This window comes from Panthera onca, chromosome D1, assembly GCF_046562875.1.
Source record: "Panthera onca isolate mPanOnc1 chromosome D1, mPanOnc1 haplotype 2, whole genome shotgun sequence".
NCBI lineage: Eukaryota > Metazoa > Chordata > Mammalia > Carnivora > Felidae > Panthera > Panthera onca.
Genome location: NC_138348.1, coordinates 61003423 through 61026959, shown reverse-complemented (window position 1 = coordinate 61026959; position 23537 = coordinate 61003423). Strand labels below are relative to the sequence as shown.

Sequence of the window (23537 nt, the reverse complement as noted above, 5' to 3'; positions counted from 1 at the left end):
ACAGTTCAATTATTTTTTTAATTTTTTTTAAATGTTTATTTATTATCGAGAGACAGAGAGAGACAGAGGATGAGCATGGGAGGGGCAGAGAGAGGAGGAGACACAGAATCTGAAGCAGGCTCCAGGCTCTGAGGTGTCAGCACAGAGCCCAACACGGGGCTCAAACTCACAAACCGCGAGATCATGACCTGAGCCGAAGTCGGACGCCCAACCGACTGAACCACCCAGGCGCCCCGACAGTTCAGTTATTTTTAAAGTCTCAAAATTGTGGATAAGTTGCAAGTATAATAATAGGGAACTTTATTTTCCTGTGAACCATTTTAGAATAAGTTGCCCATTTGTTATGCTTGAATACTTTAGTGTGTGTTTTCCACAAGCAAAGATATTTTTCGACAAAACCTCAATATGACCATCAAAATCAGGACATTAACATCAGCATATGCTACCATTTATCCTCATAGTTAATTCACGTTTCACTGTTTGTTTCATTCCTGTCCCTTATTGGAAAAGGATCCAGTTCAGAATCACATGTTATGTTTTTAGTCACCATACCTCGTTAGTCTCCAATCTGGTATAATTCCTCAGTCTTTACTTGATTTTATGATGTTGACATTTTTGAAAATTGGGATAGGTCTTTCATAGAACCTTCCGGAATTAGGGTTTATCTGATATTTCCTCATAATTAGATTCAAGTTTTCCACCTTTGCTAAGAATATCACAGATGTGGGGCGCCTGGTTGGCTCGGTAGGTTGAGCATCCGACTTTTGATTTTGGCTCAGGTCATGATCCCAGGGTTATGGGTTTGAGCCCCACATCAAGAGTCTGCTTGAGTTTCTCTCTCTCTCCCCCCAACTTGTGCCCTCTCTCTGTCTCTCTCTCAAATAAAAAATAAATTAAAAAGGAAAAAAAGAATATCACAGACAAGGGGCACCTGGGTGGCTTAGTTAAGTGTCTGACTCTTGATTTCCACTCAAGTCATGATCTCATGGTTGTGAGATCAAGCTCTGCACTGGGTATGGAGCCTGCTTAAGATACTCTTTCTCTCTCCCCCCACTTCTCCCCTACTCACATTTTTTTTCTTTCTCAAAAAAAAATATATACATACGTATGTATATATACGTATATATCAGACGTGTGTACATTTGATGTATATACATCACATATATATATATATATACACACACATCTGAGATATATATACATATATATGTACACATATATATGTACACACACACACACACACACACACACACATATGTGTATATATACACACACACACACACACACATATATATATATATATATCAGAGGAGCGCCTGAATGGCTCAGTCGGTTGAGCATCCAACTGCAGCTCAGGTCGTGATCTCACAGTTCATGGGTTCGAGCCCTACGTCGGGCTCTGTGTTGACAGCTTAGAACCTGGAGCCTGCTTTGGATCTGTGTCTTTCTCTCTCTCTGCCCCTCCCCGACTTGCACTCTGTCCTTCTCTCTCTCAGAAATAACTAAATATTAAAACAAATAATCACAGACAAGATACTCTTCTTACTGCATCCTGTTAGGTGCTACACCATTTTGATTTGTCCCAGTACTAATGATGTTTACTTTGATCACTTGGTTAAGATAGTGTCTGTCACACTGCTTCACTATAAAGTTACTCTCTCATTTTGAAATGAATAAGTGTTTTTGTGGGGTGGCACTTTAGACATTGTAAATATTCTGTCATCAAACTTTCAGTTTGTGTATATCAGTTATGGACTCCGATTACTTGTTTGCTCAGTGGGTGGTAGTCTGTTACTATAATTATTTGTTGTGATGTTCAGATTTCCTGATTCGGCCAAGTGGGAGCCCTTTTAAGCTGGCTTCTGTGTTCTTTTGACTTCTCTTGTTCTTTGAATACTTTTTTTCTTTCTGGCACAACAAAATAATCCAGGCTCATTTTGTACTTTCCCTACTCTAGCCCTGGAATCAGCTATAATATATTTACTTATTGGATACATCTTCCTGTTTCTTCAGTTTTGTGTGTGTGGGTATTATTACACGAAGTGTTTGGTTATTGATTTAGGATCAGTATGTTTATCATGCAGTAATTGGAAATCTGAGCAATTCTTCATGCTGGAGACTAGTGGTACTTGGGAGTAATATATGTAAGGAAAACAGGTATTGTGGAGCTTTGTAAATATTTAAGGTACAGATGCTCAACTCTGAACATAGCACAGTTTTGAAAATCATGAAGTAATTTATGCAGCGGAAAGGTGGGAAAAGAGCTCTGGATTGAGTGGATGTCAGGAGTGTTTAGCTCTTCTAAATTATCAGGTTTTTTTTAGACATATCACTTAATCCTTATAGTCCTGTAAAATAGGGGAGTGGCAGATTAAGGCAGGAGAAGAGAAATGGGTGTTTACTGAGGGTACTTCTAGAGACTGTTGTGATTTCAAACCAGTGATTTTATAGATAGAAAAACCTGGAAAATTTGAACTTGAAGGGACTATCTAAAGATACTTGTTTTGTATTAACATTTGTATATTATGCAAATAGCTTATTTCAGTAGCATTATACTAGATATAGCCATCATGTCTTTAAAAATACTGCTGAGAAAACATCCATATGGCTAACAGACACATGAAAAAAATGCTCAGCATCACTCATCATCAGGGAAATACAAATCAAAACCACAATGAGATACCACCTCACACCTGTCAGAATGGCTGACATGAATAGCTCAGACAACAACAGATGTTGGCGAGGATGCAGAGAAAGACAATTTCTTTTGCACTGCTGGTGGGAATGCAACCTGGTGCAGCTATTCGGGAAAACAATATGGAGGTTCCTCAAAAAATTAAAAATAGAGCTACCCTATGACCCAGCAACTGCACTACTAGGTATTTATCCAAAGGATACAGGTGTGCTGTTTCGAAGGAGCACACACACCCCAATGTTTATAGCAGCGCTATCAACAATAGCCAAAGTATGGAAAGAGCCCAAATGTCCATTGACAGATGAATGGATGAAGATGTGGTGTATATGTACATATAATGAAGTATTACTTGGCAATCAAAAAGAATGAAATCTTGCCATCTGCAACTATGTGGATGGAACTAGAGGGTATTATGCTAAGAGAAATTAAAGGAAGACAAATATATGACTTCACTCATGTGGAATTTAAGATACAAAACAGATGAACATAAAGGAAGGGAAGCAAAAATAATATAAAAACGGGGACAAAACTTAAGACTCAAAAGAGAACAAGCAGGGTTGCTGGAGGGGCTGTGGGTAGGGGGATGGGCTAAATGATCAAGGGGCATTAAGGAGGATATTTTTGGGGATAAGCACTGGGTGTTATATGTGGGGGATGAATCACTGGATTCTACTCCTGAAATCATTATTGCGCTGTATGCTAACATGGATGTAAGTTAAAAAAAATAAGTAAATTTAAAAAAACTGGTGAGAAGAGCTAACATGAAAAAGATTGGCAGTACTTAAATGTTGACAAGGATGTGGCACAACTGGAACACCAAGTGTCACTGGTGGAAGTGTAAATTAGTTAAATTAGTACAACTGCTTCGGAAAACTATTTGGCAGTTTGTTATTAACTGAATGTATACATGGCTTGTGACCGAGCAACTCCATTCTTATATATCCAACAGAAGCCCCATTCAAGCTACCACAGTCATGGTAGCATTATTTAGAATAGCCAAAAACTGGAAATAACCCAAATGTCTATCAATATGGGAGAGGAAAAGTGGGTTGTGGTGTACTGACAAATGGAATACTATATGGTAATGAAAATGAAGGAACCATTGATATATGCCATACTATGGATGAATCTTACAAACATAATATTAAGCAAGAGAGGCCAGACTGGTTGATTTTACAAAGTATAAAAATGGGCAAAATAGGGCGCCTGGGTGGCTCATTTGGTTGAATGACCAACTCTTGATTTTGGCTTGGTTCATGATCCCAGGTTTGTGGGATCAAGTCCCTATGTCAGGCTGAGTATGGAGCCTGCTTAAGATTCTCTCTCTCTCTTTTTCTCTCTCTCTCTCTCTTTCTCTTTCTCTCTTTTTCTCTTTTTCTCTTTTTCTTTCTCTCACTCTCTCCCCCTTCCCCCTCCCCCTTCCCTTCTCCCCCTTCCCTTCTCCCCCTTCCCTTCTCCCCCTTCCCTTCTCCCCCTTCCCTTCTCCCCCTTCCCTTCTCCCCCTTCCCTTCTCCCCCTTCCCTTCTCCCCCTTCCCTTCTCCCCCTTCCCTTCTCCCCCTTCCCTTCTCCCTCATCCTCCTGTCTGCACCTCTCCTCCGCTTGCACTCTCTCTAAAATTTTAATATGGGAGTGCAAGCTGGTGCAGCCACTCTGGAAAACAGTATGGAGGTTCCTCAAAAAACTAAAAATAGAACTAACCTACGACCCAGCAATTGCACTACTAGGCATTTATCCAAGGGATACAGGTGTGCTGTTTCGAAGGGACACAAGCACCCCCATGTTTATAGCAGCTCTATCAACAATAGCCAAAGTATGGAAAGAGCCCAAATGTCCATTGATGGATGAATGGATAAAGAAGATGTGGTATATATATATATATATATATATATATATATATATATATATATATACATACACACACATACATACATACATACACAATGGAGTATTACTCCGCAACCAAAAAGAATGAAATCTTGCCATTTGCAACTACATGGATGGATCTGGAAGGTATTATGCCAAGTGAAATTAGTCAGAGAAAGACAAAAATCATATGACTTCCCTCATATGAGGACTTTAAGAGACAAAACAGATGAACATAAGGGAAGGGAAACAAAAATAATATAAAAACAGGGAGGGGGACAAAACAGAAGAGACTCATAAATATGGAGAACAAACTGAGGGTTACTGGAGGGGTTGTGGGATGGGGGATGGGCTAAATGGGTAAGGGGAACTAAGGAATCTACTCCTGAAATCATTGTTGCACTATATGCTAAATAATTTGGATGTAAATTTAAAAAAATTAAAAATAAAATTAAAAAAACTGAAAAAAAAATTATAATAAAAAAACATTGGCCAAATAAATCTAGGTGTTAGAAGTCAAGATATTGGCTAATTTTTATGGTGGTGGAGTAGTTTATTGGGGGGGGGGGGGACCAAGAGGGGTTTCCTGTTCTGTTTCTTTATCTGGGTGCTTTTTTTTTTTTAATTAAAAAAAAATTTAACATTTATTTTTGAGAGAGCAAGACAGAGCATGAGTAGGGGAGGGGCAGAGGGGGTGGGGGACACAGAATCTGAAGCAGGCTCCAGGCTCTGAGCTGTCAGCACAGAGTCTGACATGGGGCTCGAACTCACGGACTGTGAGATCATGATCTGAGCCGAAGTTGGCCACCCAGGCGCCTTTATCTGGGTGCTTTTTATATGTGTGTATTCATTTGTTTAAAATTCATTGAGCTGTACACTTAACCTTTTTGCATTTTTCTGTATGGATATTAAAAACTTTAAAAACTTATACTTTTCTGTTTTGTTTTTAGATTTGATAGCAAATAAAATGCAGTTTAGGAGCTTTATTTATTTATTTAAAAGTTTATGAATTTATTTGAGAGAGACAGAAACAGCACAAACGGGGATGGGACAGAGAGAGAGAGGGAGAGAGAATCCCAAGTAGGCTCCGTGCTGCCAGTGCAGAGCCTGAGGTTGGGCTTGAACTCATGAAACTGTGAGATCATGACCTGAGCCAAAAACCAAGAGACACTTAACCAGCTGAGCCACCCAGATGCCCTTGGGGGCCATTTTTAAAGTACCTTCTCAGGGCCCCTGGGTGGCTCAGTCGCTTAAGTGTCTGACTTCGGCTCAGGTCATGATCTCATGGGTCATGGTTTTGAGCCCCGCACCGGGTTCTGTGCTGACAGCTTAGAGCCTGGAGCCTGCTTCAGATTCTGTGTCTCCCTCTTTTACTGCCCCTCTCCTGTTCATTCTCTGTCTCTCGAAAATAAACGTTAAACAATTTTTTTAAAAAGTAAATAAAGTACCTTCTCTTTATAAGGCAAAGTGCTAGCTCTTGGGAATACAGAGAATCTTATTTTCTAAGGACTCATCTTTATGATGATACATACTCAAGTAACATGATACTAGAGAGACTGGTGAGAATGTTGTGTTTGAGTCATTCCTAAAGCTGATATAATACTTTTGTTTCTGGTTTTTTATTTATTTTAAGCTATCTTAATCCTGTCCTTTTGTTCTCTCTTTTCCTTTCATAGCACCTCACAGATACCTCCCATGGTGTAAGAAATAAATGCCTGCAATTACTTGGCAATCTTGGCTCTTTGGAGAAAAGTGTCACAAAAGATGGAGAAGGCCTAGCTGTCAGAGATGTCCAGAAGATTATAGGGGATTACTTCAGTGACCAAGACCCACGAGTCAGGACAGCAGCTATAAAAGCCATGGTAAACATGATCATGGAAATCAGAGGGTGACAGTTTGATTTGTTTGTTTCATTAAAAATTTTTTAAAATGTTTTTTTTGAGAGAGAGAGAGAGAGGGAGGGAGGGAGGGAGGGGTGGGCAGAGAGAGAGAGAGGAAGACACAGAATCTGAAGTAGGCTCCAGACCCTGAGCTGTCAGCACAGAGACTGATGTGGGGCTCAAACTCACGGACTGTGAGATCATGACCTGAGCTGAAGTTGTATGCTTAACCGACTGAGCCACCCAGGTGCCCCTCATATGTTTGTTGTTTTTTTTTTTAAAGTTCATGGCTAATGTTGGTTTGGGTGCTTTCTGAACACCCCCCCTCCCCCTGAATATTCCTTATGCTCACTTTCAGGAATGTGTTGATGGCATCACAGAACTCAAAGGCACACATTCCTTTGTATGGCAGGTGTGCTTTTCTTTGGGCCTCTCTGGTAGCTTTCACCCATATACTGAAACATAGAGGGTACAACTTATACCTATTATAATACCAAGTCACATCCCTCCTCCAGGCCCCTGGGTGGGGGGGTACATTTTAGGGGGAGATAGTGTTAACCATTTCTTCTTTATCCTTCTTATCATTATTTAATATTTTTCTAATATCCCCTTGGGACAGTTGATGGGTTAGATTTATTAAGTCTCTTGAGTATTTCTACCCAAAGGTCTGACCAGATTTCTTACTTGTATAGCATTAATTTTGGCTAATGGGAACTATGTTAATCTAATGTAATGGGGGAAAATATATGAGATTGTGGGGAGACTGTGGAAATACTGATCTTTTTTTCTCAAATACTTAAACTTATTTCTATTATCTAGTTGCAGCTTCATGAAAGAGGACTGAAATTACACCAAACCATTTATAATCAGGTACCTTACATGATTACTGTCTGGGAGAGGAGGAAGGATAGTGAAACTGGGAGAGTGTATACTAGTTGTCAGAATTTGAAAACATGGAGCATCAACTGGCAACATTAATTGGGATGAATGTGAAGTTGTGTCTAAAACACACATGTTAGTAAGAGGATGGAGGATATGTAATTGAGTAGCACTAATACATGTAAAAACGACTTTTAGGAGGATTTCGGTAGCTCACTGTGTATACCAGAGTACACAAAAAGAAGTGTGTGTTCAGAATAAGCAAAGAGGTAGTCTTTCTGATCTTGTGTTTGGTTGGGCCAAGCATGAAGTTGATTCGAGGCACCGTTCTTGACATAGTAGAGTTTTTCTGAAGAAAGATGACTGAGACCCTGGGATCATTTGAAAAGGTATTCACAGTATTTGTAGTATTGGTAAAGAAACGCACTGTGAAGTTGTAGTATCACTAGGAGAAGCTGATTGACCAACAAAAAGGCCTTACAAAGTGATATTTCTCTTGTAGAATAGTTGAATGAATCTGGAGACCAGCAATCTAAATCCATGTCAGAGACCAGATTTTGTACAAAGAATGGTTTTATCTTTCAGAAGAAGATGGTAATTAGATAAGCCCCTATGATTGATACATAAACCAAGTTTATTCTTTTACATAATTACATAGAATGAGTTCAGAATGGTTGTTTTGGTGTGACTAGCACCTTATCTCCCTGTAGGAAAACTCTGTGGGAAGCCAAAAAATTTAAGGAAACTTAGAGAGTAAGGATTCAGAGGAAGAATAGTTAGTTAGGTGATTCAGATATTTAGTGGCCTAAGACTGTGTCAGTTAACAAGGCAAGCAATGATGAGGGCTTCAAGGGAGTGAGGATGGAATGTTGGATTATTTGAGGTGTGAATTTGAATTAGGTACCATACCAGTTTTGGTTGAGTTTGAAGGATTGACGGGACACCCATGAGGAAAGTTCCAGGTTGCAGATAGTTGTGGAAGTGTGGAGCTCAGCAGAGGTCAGAGCTGGAGGTGGGTAACTGAAGCCATCACTATCTAGGGGGCATGTGGACACCCAGAGAGAGTAAGAAGATTGAAGGAGACCAAGGATGGAAGCCACAGGTAAGGTCCAACATTTAAGAGAGAGAAGAGACGGAGGAGGAGGAAAAATACATTCCACAAAAGGCAGGAGGGAGTTCTCACAGTTGTCACAGTCACATGCTGCTGAAAGGTCAGCGAGATAGGCCTGAAATTGACCCATTGGACTTTTTAACAAGGCAGCCATTAATGAGTTTGGAAAGAGCAATTTTAGTAGAGTGTTGGGGATGGAAGCCAGATTAGGGTCAATTGAGGTAAGGCATTTCAATAGTGACTGTACTTTAGGGAACTTGGCTATAATAGGATGGCAGGATGGAGGATGGTAGAAAGGGACATGGGACTGAGGGAGGGCTTTTTGTATTTTAAAGATAGCTGCTAAATAAGTATGTTTATGTGTTGAAGGGAGCCAGTGTTTTGGGAGAAATTGGTGATGGAAGAGACACAGGGGGATAAATGGTAGAGTGAGTTCCTTTAAACAGAAAATCAGATTCATGAGCTGATTCATCCAACAGATATTAATGAATACCTAATGCTGGTTGTATAACACCGAGCATGTTGGATAGGATCCATGCCCTTCACATTCTCATGGATGAGACAGGCAATTAAATAAATAAACACAATAATTAAGCATGTGAATAGTGCTATGCAGTAAATAAATAGGGTGCTATAATAGAGAATCACAAATAGGACCTATACTGGAGGATGGTAAGGGAAGGCCTGTGTGAGGAAATGATGGGATCCATAGCAAAAGTAGAAGGATTAGGAATTAGGATACTTTTTCCTGAGACATTAAGAAAATGAGGTGTGGGAGAATACAGGTATAAATGAATTTATAACTGTTATGGAAGAGTTGGAGCATTTGTGCCTGAGAACCTGGGTTTTTCTCAGATAAACATGCTGCCTTATGGCTGGAAGTGGGGTAGGGGCCCAGAGCGGGAGGTTAAGATAAGCTGCCTTAGGGAATGGGAGTGGAAAGCAGGGGTGTGAAAGATTTCAGAGAGAGTAAGGTTCGAGATCATGAGCTCCCAGTCCCCTAGAGAGTGTGGTCTTTGCTAGTGCTCTGCTGCCCTTGTGAGGAATAGAAAAGGTGTTGGGTTTATAGAGCGGCTGTAGAAGTCTTGAGAGCATTGTCAGTGGTAATGCTGACAGTGCTGTCGGGACTAAGTAAAGGCAGGTTATGGAGCAAGGAGAAGGTGGTTCATGTGGAGAAAAAGGGTAGGATTAAAGCAATGGTTCTCAACCAAGATGATTTTACTCTCTAAGGGATATTTGACAGTGTCTGGAGATATTTTGGGCTTTTGTAACTGCGAGGGAGAGGGAGAGGGTGCTGTGTTACAACCGTTTAGTGGGTAGAAGCCAAGACTATTGCCAACCATGTTAACAGTGCAGAGGATAGCCTCTCACAACAAAGAATTGTATAGTCCAAAATGACAGTAGAGGCAAGGTTGGGAAATCTTGGTTAAACGGATAGGTAGGTTAAGTGAGACTGAAGAGCAAATGTGACGGATTAATTCATGGAAATGGAGGAGCTGGTGGAGTAACAGGTTATGATCAGAGGAATATAGGATCATGGAATATAGGATTTTTATTTTTATTAAAAAAATTTTTTTTTGAGTTTATTTATTGAGAGAGAGAACAAGTGGGGACAGGGCAGAGAAAAAGGGGGACAGAAGATCCGAAGCTGGCTTCATGCTGACAGCAGAGAGCCCAATGCAGGGCTTGAACTCACGAACTGTGAGATCATGGCTTGAGCAAAAGTCGGATGCTTAACCAACTGAGCCACCCAGGTGCCCCTGGAATATAGGATTTTTAAATTCTAGAAATGGAGTAGTTCTGGGTGTTGTTGAAGTCTAGGGTGTTGCTATGTAGGTGGGGCAGGGATATTCCATTTCAGACCAAAGTAAAACAAAAATCTGGCTTCTTTTGGCAGTTTAGCATTAAAATTATACGTTTACTTAGAGTGCTTGAGATTTCAGATTGCCAGAAATTTGTGCTTTGATTTTACAGAAAGGGAAAAAAAAAACCCAACAACCCAGATTTGGGGTTTGTGCCCATGTGAACAGCGCTGTGGGCTCCCAGCAGGCTTTGCTAAGATCGATACTATTCTAGGTGGCTTTTGTGCTGTCTTTCAGTCTGTGGTTCTGCTTTCAGACGTGTGGTGGGAGTCAGAACACAGAACATAGCTGACAGAGGCCAAGAATTCTTTGTTGGGCAAAAGTACAAGAAGTTAAAACTACCCACAAGTATTTTGATTGGCATCCTTATCCAGCTACCCTGTCTTCATTTTGAAGGTAGTTTGAACATCACCTGTGAGGACACAGAACTAATAGACTTTTGGAATTCTTGTTTGCAGGCCTGTAAATTGCTGTCTGATGACTATGAACAAGTGCGCAGTGCTGCAGTCCAACTTATCTGGGTTGTCAGTCAGCTCTATCCTGAAAGGTCAGTGTGGGTGTAAGCCAGCTTTTGTTCATTGCTAAGCCATTTTTCTCTTCTCCCATCATGCAAAAAGCCCTCCTCCAGATAAGGAATGTTGGTTAGATTTTTTAGAAAGCAGTGTGGAATAGGGGGAAAGTACAGATCCTGATAATCAGGATGCTTGGTCCTTATTTTTCAGCTCTTCTGTGAATTTTCCATGTACCCTGGGAAAGAGACTTCCTCTCTGGGTCCCAGCCTGCTCATCTATAAATGGAGAGATTGGCTGTCTTTCTCAAGTGCTGTCTAAGCACCCCACCCCACTCTTTTTTTAATCTTTAAATTGTTTGGGGCCCGTTTTAGTAAATACAAATGCCAGGTAAAGACACTAGGTGAGTTTGAGAATAATGATCCCTTGTGAGGTGTTTTCCTCGTTAAAAATGTTTTCATAGTAATTAAATCATTTATTTACACAGTGATTCTTTGAGGTAGAGTGATAAATATTATTCTATTTTCTAAAAGAGATGCTTCTGTAGGAAAAAGAAGTATTTTTTTCCTCTTCATTAAACTGCCTGCTAAAATTGGAAAACCAGAATATTTTATATTGATTCTATGATTTGCTATATTGACAGCAATGCAATTATAGGAGAGAATAAACTTAAAGATAAAAATACTTTGTGGTAGCTAGTTTTTGGTATCTTTGTAAATCTTTGAACCTTTGGTGGGTTAAACACTTTTATTCCAGACACTGAAAATTTACACTGTAACTAAAAGTGTTGTTTCATACTCTCAGAGTGATTTCTTTACTCTGAAATGTATTCTATCACTCTAGGATTTGAATTACTCAGTTGTCATCGTGTGTGTGTGTGTGTGTGTGTGTGCGTGCGCGCGCGCGCCGATTTTCAATGGTTATTCTCAGTTTATTGAACTTGCGGCTTTAGGCTCCTGTTTTGTTATTTGTGTGTGTGTTTTTTTTCTTTTAATTTAGCATTGTCCCAATACCTTCTTCTAATGAAGAGATTCGCTTAGTTGATGATGCATTTGGAAAAATTTGCCACATGGTCAGTGACGGCTCTTGGGTGGTTCGAGTTCAAGCTGCAAAGCTATTGGTAAGTTACACTTTCTTTAATGAACATGTTTATTGTTACACTTGTATAAATACTTTGAGAAACTACAGATAGGGATAGATATAACCCACTTATAGAAAACCTAGTATTTCTAAAAATAAAAATAAATGGCTTACTTTCCAGTGGAGAAGTAGTCTTTTAGAACTAGGAAGAATTTTAAAGATAATCTTATTTAACATTGTTACCATATGAGACAGCCAAGGCCTAGAGAAAAAGGAAAATAATAAAAATAGTTGCTTTACTAAGCACCTGTTATGACCCAGAGAGTTTGCTCTGACACCACTTACATTATCTCATTCACTCTTCACAGTAACCTAGAAAGGTAATTACTATTATTCCCATTTTCAGGTGAGAAAATAGAAGCTCTGAGAAGTTAATTATCCAATTTTCAGATACAGAGTTGTAGAGTGGGCTTCAAATACTAATCTCCTGACTTTTAGGCTGGTACTTTCCTACTGTTTTGCCTTTGGTAATTCATGGTACATTTGTTAAAAAAAAAAAAAAAAAGAAAAATTAACTTTTCAGAGATAGAACTGTCTTACAGAAGAAAGAATGTTGGTGTATTATTACTCAGCCCTGTTTTATAACTATGTTATCTAGGACATGCCACTTGATCTTAGTTTCCTCATCTGTTAAGTGGGTCATAATATTCTCTCATGTTTACCTCACATGGTTGTCATGATGCTCAAATGTGATACTATATATGAAAATACAAATTATAAAGTACTATACTAAACATGGGGTATTGGGGGTGGTTGTAATATGTAAATACATATATAAGTATTTGTAAAAATTTATATAAATGTCACAGCAAGAAAATCTGAGATTCTTTTTGGACACTTCCCTTTTGGGGCCCCCATCTCTGCCAGTCTTGGTAAGATTGTTGGCTGAATACTTTGGACACAGATTCAATGATAGCCCTACTCCTAAGACCAGTATTTATGGGGTAACTGCTGAAACTTGTGTGAAGCATTTTCATGGAATAATAAGGAATTTGGATGGTTTCAGTACTAGATCATATTGCTTGTCCGTGATAAAGTACAGAGTTAAGCCAGTTATTGATTTTATGTATTTTTATTGATTTGATTTATTTTATTTTAGAGAGAGCACAAGCAGGAGAGAGGGGTAGGGGGAGAGAGAGATAATCTTAAGCAGATTCCATGCTGAGCAAGGATCCCAACGTGGAGCTCGATCCCGCCACCATGAGATCATGACCTGAGCCAAAATCCAGAATTGGACACTCAACCGAGTGAGCCACCCAGGCTCCCTTGATTTTATTTTTGAATTCACATTTTAAAGCTGTGTTTTGGTTTTCAAATATTTTAAAATTTGAAACAGTCCAATCATTCACCAAATTCTGTCATTCAACATTTCCTGAGCATCTACAGTGTGCAGTGTGTGTACGTGTGAGGGAGATGTTGCAGGGGAATGATTCAATAATACATCTTGATTTGAGTAGGCAGTTAGAAGAGTAATCCTTAAAGCAGGGTAATTCAGATTTTTCAGTTTTGTACCCTGTAAGATATGAATTTTATTACGTAAAACTATATGAATAATGAATTACCATGGTGAATTGAAAGAGTTTCCACTTAGATGATTCTAACTTGAGTCAAATGCTTTATGTTTTAATTTCAGTGATTTCAGATCCAAACAGCTCCAAATTATATAAGTAATTATGTTTGTACTTCAAAAGCAATTAACAATCTAATTTTACTGATAATAATCATTGTTACTATTTATAGAGTTCTTAGCCTACTAAGCTAGGCACTTTTAGTCCTGTACACATACACATGCACATGTACCCACTTTTTTATATGAACAAGTACATATGTACATATATATACATACATATCCTAATAAACATAGTTATTGCAGATAATTTTTAATTCTTTTAAACTCTTTGAGGGGTACCTGGGTGGCTCAGTCAATTAAGTGTCTGACCTCGACTCAGATCATGAGTCCCACGTGGGTTCTGTGCTGACAGCTCAGACCTTGGAGTCTGCTTAGGATTCTGTGCTTCCCTCTCTCTCTCTGCACCTTCATCTGCCTGCGCTCTGTCTCTGTCTCTGTCTCTCCCTTTCTCTAAAATAAACATTAAAAACAATGTTTTTAAACTCTTTGAGGTAGATATTCTGTTAATCATTTTGTAAATAATAAAATAAGGTTTGGAAAAGTGATGTAACATATCAAAGGCCATGTAGATAGTAAATGACACTTCATGATCTAAAACTCATGTGGAATCTCTTCCTAGTGATAGTCCAGTTACACATTGAGAGCTGTGGTTGTACGGTTAATGCCCTGCTGATTTACCAGTTCCTCTGTGTCGGCAAAGAGGTGTACTCCCCCACTCCAACTCTTCAATAGACAAAATTGTCATCTAAACTGCATATAGTTTTCAGACTGTGTTCATCAACTGAGTATAGTTGCTGTCTTCAAAGAGTTGGCAGTCTGGTAGGTTGACATAAACAGTCAGTTATAATACCTGGTACTCCTAGGAAAGAGAGCACCTAACACATTGACAGAAGGCTTCTTGGGGGAGGTGATTTCTGAACTGAGTTTTGCAGGATAAATATGAGTTGGCTAAGTAAATAAGGAAGGAGAAAATATAAGCAGATACAGAAGGAGTACAATTGTCATGCATACTAGTATACTAAACTACAATATCATACTAAAGTATAAGCAGTTTAATATATCTTGGTTGTGGGGGGATAATGTTAAACGTGTGGGATGTGCAGCAAGATAAAGCTCAAGAGGAAAGCAGAAGCCAGGTTCTTCAAGAACTTAAATGATAAGGCTTTAGATTTAAGTCCATCTTGCACAAAAAAATCAAGTCTCCATTCTCCTTGGCTTCTAGCAGTATGAAAAATTTAAGAAGTAGGCTGTTTCAGAAAATTCAAAACCATGTGGAAAGTCAGTTTGTAGTTATCCGTAACTTTCCCACTGAGGCAAAGAAAGTTGATTGCAAGTATGCAGCTCCATGGGACGATTTAGAATACAGTCATTACTGTGAAATTAATCATGGTAATTGGTGTTTTATTTAGAATATAGTTTTTAGTTCAATGACTTCTGCTTAAGATGTTTGATCTTTCTTACTCAGTAATGGTTCAACCTTCTTTATAAGACTCCAGAAGTGTTTGACCTTAAAGATGATAATATTTTCAGATAGATTGTAGGTTAAGTCCATAGCCATAAGGGCTAGTCTTTCCCAGGGCAAATGCACATGTCTTTGTCAGTGGCAGTTTTATGTTTCACATGGTAGTTTTTTGTTTTTTTGTTTTTGGGTTTTTTTTTTTTTTTTGGCGGTGGGGAGGGGGGGTGGGTTACTTTTCTTTATCACTTAATTGGGTAGAAGCTGGAGGCTAGTGCAGATTTACATTATTATTGAACAGTTATAATTGAGCAGTTTTTGTTCCGAAAGCAGGTTTGGCATACTTGTTTGTTAAATATGGTTTTCTTAGTGTTATAAATATAAATTGTTAAATAGTACTAGCACAGTTGGAGAGACCTTACCTGAATGTATTTGTCTTGGTTAAAGTAGAAAAGGATGTAGATGTTTTTCTGCTTGGTGAGATATACCTGACGATGAATTCCTCTTTCTGGTCACATCTACTCCTCTAGCACTTTCATGAATGATGCCATCATTTACCCAGTTGTAAACCCAGAGGCATTTGGGAATTCTTTCTGTGTCCAGTATCCACGGAGTTATCAGCTCTTACCAGGACTGTCTTCTTGACCTCTTTTGAATCTCTCCCTTTTCTATTTCCACTGTTTGTACTAGTTTAGATCCCAACATTTTTTGAGTGGGTTACTATGTCATAGAGCTCTTGGTATTTGTGGACTAAAATGGAAAGCTTCACATAGTCTCAAGATAGCATGGGAAATTTGTTGCAAATAATGATATGTAAATTTTTGAGGCTGGAATTTGAATACTGCTCCCTCTCTGCTACTGTGTCAGGAGAGAGCTCGGCTAAAGGAATTGGAGGAGAGCATTGAGACTAGGGATTTGAGTAGTTCACTGTGAAGTTATTAAAACTTCATTCTTGGGGCACCTGGCTGGCTCAGTTGATAGAGTATGTGACTCCTGATCTCAGGGTTGTGAGTTCAAGCCCCGTGTTGCATGTAGGTCTTCTTAAAAGACAAAACAAAACAAAAATTTGATTTTTATAGGAAAAAAAAAGTGCCCCCTAAAAATCCAACTGTTAATGCTGGTGGTAAAACTAAACAGAAAATTAAAGGAGATCTTAAAAATTTATAGTTCTTATTCATAAAATTGATGTTTGGATTAAAAACATGACTGTTGGATTTGATATTGGCTCAGATCTGTGTAACAAAGAAGGCCATCAACTGTACCATGTAGAAATAAGAAAAAAAATTGAAACTACTTACGTGAAAATAGTTCAACAGTTGCTCTCCTGGTGTTGTAGGAAAGGTGTTAACTTGGGTGAGGATATTCCCAAAGAACATGTAACTATCTATGGAACATGTGATTGGAGGAAAAAAAAGTCCGAGCCTGTATAAGCATTTACATATTTACTGACTCAGGAATTAGAGAAGATTGCCAATATATTCCTTAAGAATGTCTAGGACCTGCTCTAATAGCCTGCTAATCCATCCCTCTGCTTCATTTTGATTCTTTCTGGTCCATTAGCCACATTGTTGCTAAGAGGATGTTTATGAGGTGTAAATCTGTGTTTCACCCTTATTTGAAATGAGCAAATTACCAAATTTCTCAGCCTCAATTTCTCATCTAAAAAATGAGGATATTTCAAGGTGCCTGGCTGTCTCAGTCAGTAGAGCATGCAACTCTTTTGGTCTTGGGGTCATGAGTTTGAGTCCCACGTTGGGCGGAGTGATTACTTTAAAAAAAAAAAAAGGATAATTTACACTATTTTTGGGATTATTAGAAATAAAAATTTTAAATACAAGTAAAATATTTTGTATAATTTTGAGCTCACTGTTTAAAAAAGATTGTCTAGTTATTATTCATAATTATGGCAAAGCCCTCACCATAACAAACACAAAAAAGGATATGAGAGAGGCCTTTTATGATCTGTTCCCTTGCTGTCCTGCCTCATTTTTGGCACCACTATCCTGTGTTTCATTCACTTGATGGTTCCCTCATGGCATTCTCTCTTTATGCATTTGCACTTGTGATTACTGGTTCCCCAAATACATCTCTCCCTGCCTCCACCCTGTATTTCTTATTCTCTGAGTTTCCCATAGTACCCTTTATATATGTATTATAACATTTTATACATAATACAGTTATCTCTTTACTTACCATTTTCCCTCACTAGTCTGTGAGATCATTGAGTGTAGAATTGATGTCTTATTTTTGTATGCTCTTCCTGGTTACTGGAGGCATATAGTTAAATGGTTGTTCAGTAAATATATCTTTATTGAATGAGTGAGTGAATGAACAAATGATGGAAAGAATAGGATGAAAAGGAATGGAGAAATAGTGGAGAGTAGTGGTTAAGGCAAAGGATTCTGGAACCTGGGTTTATAGCCCAGCTCTGCAAATTACCTGTGACTTTGAATGAGTCACCTAACCTTTTTGTGCGTTCTTTTCTTTTTTCTTTTTAACTTTTCTTTTCCCCCCATATATAAAATGGGACAGATAATAGTATTTACTTCATAGGGGGACTAAATTAGTTAATATATTTATAAATGGTGTGTGACACATAGTAAGCTCTGTTTAGCTGCTTGCTGCTATTGCTAATGTGTTTTTTTTTTTTATTTTGCTGATGATTCAGAACTCATAAGCATCTTTGCTATCGAGAATAATGTTATCTTTATGCATTTAAGTTGGCTGCAAACTTTGAATTTTAAGATAATATTCAGGTCTTAAAAGTTGTTTAATTTGCTCTGGATTCTTTGTTTTTACAGGGCTCTATGGAACAAGTCAGTTCTCATTTCTTGGAGCAGACACTTGACAAGAAGCTTATGTCAGATCTTAGGGTAACTTGAAATCTTTGTTGTTTAAATTGGGTTTCTGTAACCATTATCAGTGTAGCTATATGCTGAGTGGTGTTGGTTTAGTTTTGCAACCCATATATTTGTTAAGTAAATGTTGGGTGACTAGATTACATTTTAGTTTAAAAATCTTAATAACTTGAACCAAATTACAAGTTACTTCATTAAATCTTAAATTATTTTAATGAAATACTTTACACAAGTTGTGTCTTATATAGAAACTACAAAGGTCTGGTCTTATTTTATGAGACTGTAGGATATGTTAGGATTCCTTTTCCAGAGTTTCCATGGAAAAGTGAGTAAATTCTTTCTCTAAACAGTAACAGTACCTCTTATGGAATGCCTTGACTGTGTTAGTTCTCCGACATAATTGTCAGGACTGTGTACAAGTTAATATATCATTATCTTAATTTGTAAATTATAAAAGTGATAATAAAGAATTACAGAATCTTTGATAAATAGAAGGAAAAGGGAAGCAACTTACCCATATTCCCGCTGCTATAATACAGTGACTTGTCATTTTGGTACTTTTCTCTCCAGCTCTTATGCATGTTGTAAACATTGAATCATTGTATTCAGATAATTTTGTAGTCTACTTTTTGCATTTACCACTACATCATATGCTTTTTTTTCAGAGAGTCAGCTTTATACTTATCATTTTTACTGTTGTATAATATCTTAAGTTGATGTGACATAATTTTTTAACCCTGTGTTATATAGATTCTCCCAATTTTTCTACCATTTTAAATTACATAAAGAATATCATCTTCATGCATATTAGATCTTGTCTTCTTTTGAGTCATTCCATAAGATAAATTCTTAGGAATGGTTAGAGAGTTTCTGTCTATGCTTAATGAAACATTACCATGTGGATTCCTGAAGGTCATTGCCTTAATTTGAGGTTGGTGATTGATTAAGTGTTCCTTGTGTATACTAGAGTAGAAATATAAAAAACAACATGCTTATGGTGAATGGTGAAGGATGAGTAATGCAAGGGTTTCTAAGATACATCACAGAGTGTAAACTTCATCTGACCCACATCCTTGTAGGCTTAGGTGCTATATTTCATCAGTGCCTTTGAGATGATCAGCCACAAGGATGTGGACTCACACCAAGAAGATTCATAAGAGGCTGATACATAAAGCAGAATGACAGTTCATTCATGCTGAGAAACATAACTCAATTTAATTGGATATTTACTTTAGTTGGCCAGTATATTCCTGTTTAGGCAGTCTATATAGAAAGGGAATTTACTAGAAGGTTGCGTGGTAAGTGCAGTGTTGCTTAAATAAAGCACAGTGTTACCAAATTCAGACTTACGTCTATTGGGACTAAACAAAAATTCTTTTCTAGGGTCAATGTTATTATCTACTCAGGATGGTGTGGAGGGACACTGCTATTATTTTCCTCTCTGGTTTTCCTTTTCCTGTGTTGCCATGGTGAACAACCACCTGTCTGATCAGCACATTCTTTTGCTATCTTCAATAAGAATACTATCAGCCGTGACAGACCTGTGACTTTTAGTCTTACTTTAAGTTGAATTTACAGTTCTTTGCTCTGATTTATTATTTTCTTTTGAAAATGTTAAGTCTCAGAGAGCAATCTTATTTCCTACCTTCCCATGTTCCCAAGGTACATCTTACTGTTCCCTCATGAACCTCCTGCAAGTGGTAATTGTCATTGTCCTATACAGAGAAAACGCACTGCACACGAACGTGCCAAGGAACTTTACAGTTCAGGGGAGTTTTCCAGCGGCAGAAAGTGGGGAGATGATGCTCCCAAGGAGGAAATAGATACGGGAGCTGTGAACTTGATTGAGTCAGGAGCTTGTGGAGCCTTTGTTCACGGATTGGAAGATGAGATGTATGGTAAGTATGAGTGCGTAATAATAACGGTACCCATTTACTGAGTGATGGCTATGTATTGGGCATCGTACTGGTTAATATACATGTATTGTCTCCTTTAGCCTTTATAGTCACTCTATGAAGTACCTACTATTATTTAATTTTAAAAACAGAAGATTGAGGCCCAGGTGGTGTAATACAGTGGTAAAGAGCACGGACTTTGAGTTCAGTCAATCTGGATTCAAATTCCAGCATTTCTATATGACATGGTTGATTATAAGTGTTTCTGAATTATGAAAATCCAATGAGGTTATATATATACAAAATACTTGGCACAGAACATGACCCGTTTATAGTAAGCACTTAATAATTGGTAGTAAAAATTGATATCATTGATACTGATAACGGTAACTTGTTTTTGATCACCCAGAGGCAATATTTAAACCCAGGTATGTCTGACCTCAAAGCTTTTATTATTATGACTAATGAAAACTTTCTTTCACCTTCTTTTTGAAAGATATTTCACTGGAAATTGAATTCTAGATTAATGGGTTTTTGTTTTTTTTTTTTATCAGTCTTGTAAAGATGTTCCACATTTTCTCGTTTGCATTCTGCTGCCATTTTTTTTATATTTGTTCTGTATATGATGTGTCTTTTTCTAGCTGCTTTTAGGATTTTTTCTTTATCACTAGCTTTAAGCAATTTAATTACACTGTGCCTTGGTGTAGTTTTCATGTTTCTTATGCTTGAAGTTTGTTGAGCTTCTTAGATCTGTGGATTTATAGTTTTCATCGAATTTGGAAAATCTTCGGCCCATTGTTTCTTCATATACTTTTCTGGCCCCATGTTCCTTTGGAGACTCCAATTACACATACATTAGACTACTGAGGTTGTCCTGTAGCTCACGGGTGCTTCATTCCTATTTTTTTTATTTAATTTTTTTTTTTCTTTATTTTAGAGAGAGAGGAGGGGAGAGAGAGAGAGAGAGAGAGAGAGAATATTTTAGCCAGGATATATGCTTAGCATGGAGCCTGCCTTAGAGCTCCATCCCATGACGCTGGGGTCATGACCTGAGCTGAAATCAAGAATCAGACACTCAATCGACTGAGCCACTCAGGTGCCCCATTCATTCCTGTTTTCTTTTAGTCTTTTTCTCATTTCATTTTGGTATTTATTGCTTTGTTTTGGAGTTAACTCATCTTTTCTTATGCAATGTGTAATCTGATTTTAATCCCACCTAGTGTATTTTTCATCTCAGACATTGTAGTTTTCATTTGTACAAGTTCAATTAGAATTTGGTTTTGTTTAGGGGCGTCTGGGTGGCTCAGTCAGTTGAGTGTCTGACTCTTGATTTTGACTCAGGTCATGATCCCAGGGTTGTGGGATTGAGCCCCGCATCGGGCTCCATGCTCAGTGTGGAACCTGTTTAAGATTCTCTCTCTGACCCTCTCCCCAACTTGTGCATACTCTTTCTCAGAAAAAAAAAAATAATAAGAATAAGAATTTGAGTTTGTTAAGTATCTTATACATATCTTCTTAATCTGCTTGGTCTTTTCTTTAACTTTGTCAACAGAGAATACATTTACAATAACTATCTTAATGTTTTTGTCTGCTAATTCTACAATTTGTGTGATTTCTTTGTTCGTTTGGTTGATTGATTTTTCTTCTCCTTATTAATTATATTTTCCTACTTCTATGCATGCATAGTAATTTTCAATTGGATGCCAGCCATTGTGAATTTTACTTTATTGGGTAATGAACATTGTTATATTCTTAATAGATACTTTTTTTTAAAATTTTTAATGTTTATTTTTGAGAGATAGGGAGAGAAGGAGTGTGAGCAGGGGAGGGGCAGAGAGAGAGGGAGACACAGAATCCAAAGCAGGCTCCAGGCTCTGAGCTATTAGCACAGAGCCTGACATGGGGCTCGAACCCATGGACTGCAAGATCATGACCTGAGCTGAAGTTGGACACTTAATCTACTGAGCCACCAGACGTCCCTACTTATAAATATTCTTGAGCTTTGTTCTGGGATACAGTTATTTCGTGTCTTATTTTTAAGCTTTGTTAAGTGGGACTGAGGCAGAATTTAGTCTAGGGCTTATTTTTCTCCCAACTCAAACAGACTCTTCTGAAATAGTGGTAGACCATTTATGAGTTTTGGAGATTTTTCCCTCTAGTCCCGTTTATTGGTTCTTTCTCAGACCTCAGATAGTTTCTTTACAGATCAGAACTCAGGTGATATCTTTTAAAAAAAATTTTTTTTAACGTTTATTCATTTTTGAGAGAGAGAGAGAGGCAGAGGCAGAGAGAGAGAGGCACACACACACAGAAGCTGAAGCAGGCTCCAGGCTCTGTGTGTTATGAACTCTATCCACATTGGCTTTTTCAGACTCCCAGCTCTGTCTTCTCAACTCAGGGGGACCTGGAATCTGGAAATTTCCCAGATAGTAAAGGGGTATAATTCTAGAGCTCACCTCATTTATTTCCTTTCTCTTAGGGATCACTACCCTTTATTTATCTTATGTTCCAGTGTATTGAATACTGTTGTTTCTTTTTCTTATCTCTGTTTTTAGTTGTTTCAGACAGAAGGATAAATCTGGCTATCTTAGCCATTAATAGAAATTCTGCAAAGCTCTTAGAATTTCCATAATATGATGCTATCTATGTCACATAAAAAATGTCATTGCTTTGAGATGATTGACTACAACCTTCTCATTTTTAGTAAGAGTAACAGACCAGGGGAGATAATACTGATTGTCCAAATTTTATAGTAAATTTGTATCAGGATTAGAACTCAGGTCTTTAAAATGCCTATAAAAATTACCTCAGAATAGAACTTCTTAGAAGGGCAAGAAAATTACTTTTTAAAGACAATTTTCTGTTAGAAGATGTAAGAATTGGATTATCTTGGGGCGCCTGGGTGCCCCAGTGGGTTAAACCTCTTACTCTTGATTTTGGCTCAGGTCACGATCTCACGGTTCATGAGTTCGAGCCCCACATGGGGCTCCATGCATGACAGTGCAGAGCCTACTTGGGATTCTCTCTCTTTCCCTTTCTCTCTGTCCCTCCTTCTGCCCCACACTCTTTCTCTTTCTCAAAATAAATACCACCCCCCCCCCCCCCAAATTGGACCTTATCTAGTTTGCTATTAAGTTTCGGTGTATTAGTACCTTCCCCACTTTCCTACAGTTTGCATTACACTGCTTTGCTTTTATGAAAGACCTACATCAGTACCTGTTTTCGTTAACCAAAAGAAATCCAAAGAGGAGTTTGTTTTCATGAAAAAAGTCCTTACCATACTCATGTAAGTCTTTTGTAAAAGTGAGGTGGCATAAAGTTAACTTTAGGAAAGTGAGGGATATGTGCTTTATGTTATTTCAGCTTGTGAAAGGTTTTGTGGTAACCCTCTACTTTTGGATAATGGAAAGCCTGTATATAGAAATTAGGTAAAAGCAACTCTGCTTTTTTGTTCTCTGTGAACTTGATACATGAATTACACTTACATAGTAGGTCTCTCTCTCTCTCTCCCTCTCCCTCCCTCTCCCTCCCTCCCCCTCCCTCCCCCTCCCTCCTTCTCTCCCTCTCCCTCCCTCTCCCCCTCCCCCTCTCTCACTCGAGAGAAGTCCAGTTATTAATACACATTTTATCTTCAGACAAGTAACTGGAGCCTATTTTATTTATTAGTTTTTACTCGTGTTTTTGCTTTGTTTAGTTTTACATTTGAATTTCATCACTATTAATGTTTATGTGACTTAGTTCTACATAAGTTTGTCAGT

General features: G+C 38.1%; 1 protein-coding gene across 1 annotated transcript in view; it reads left to right on the top strand.

The window, feature by feature from the left end:
• INTS4 (integrator complex subunit 4) overlaps positions 1-23537 on the top strand; it is a 116756-nt gene that overhangs the window by 44577 nt on the left and 48642 nt on the right. The window contains exons 5-10 of the mRNA XM_060605529.2: positions 6236-6421; positions 7259-7309; positions 10750-10838; positions 11800-11920; positions 17828-17899; positions 19608-19782. Coding sequence (XP_060461512.1) covers positions 6236-6421; positions 7259-7309; positions 10750-10838; positions 11800-11920; positions 17828-17899; positions 19608-19782 — 694 coding nt within the window. The remainder of the gene's footprint in view (positions 1-6235; positions 6422-7258; positions 7310-10749; positions 10839-11799; positions 11921-17827; positions 17900-19607; positions 19783-23537) is intronic.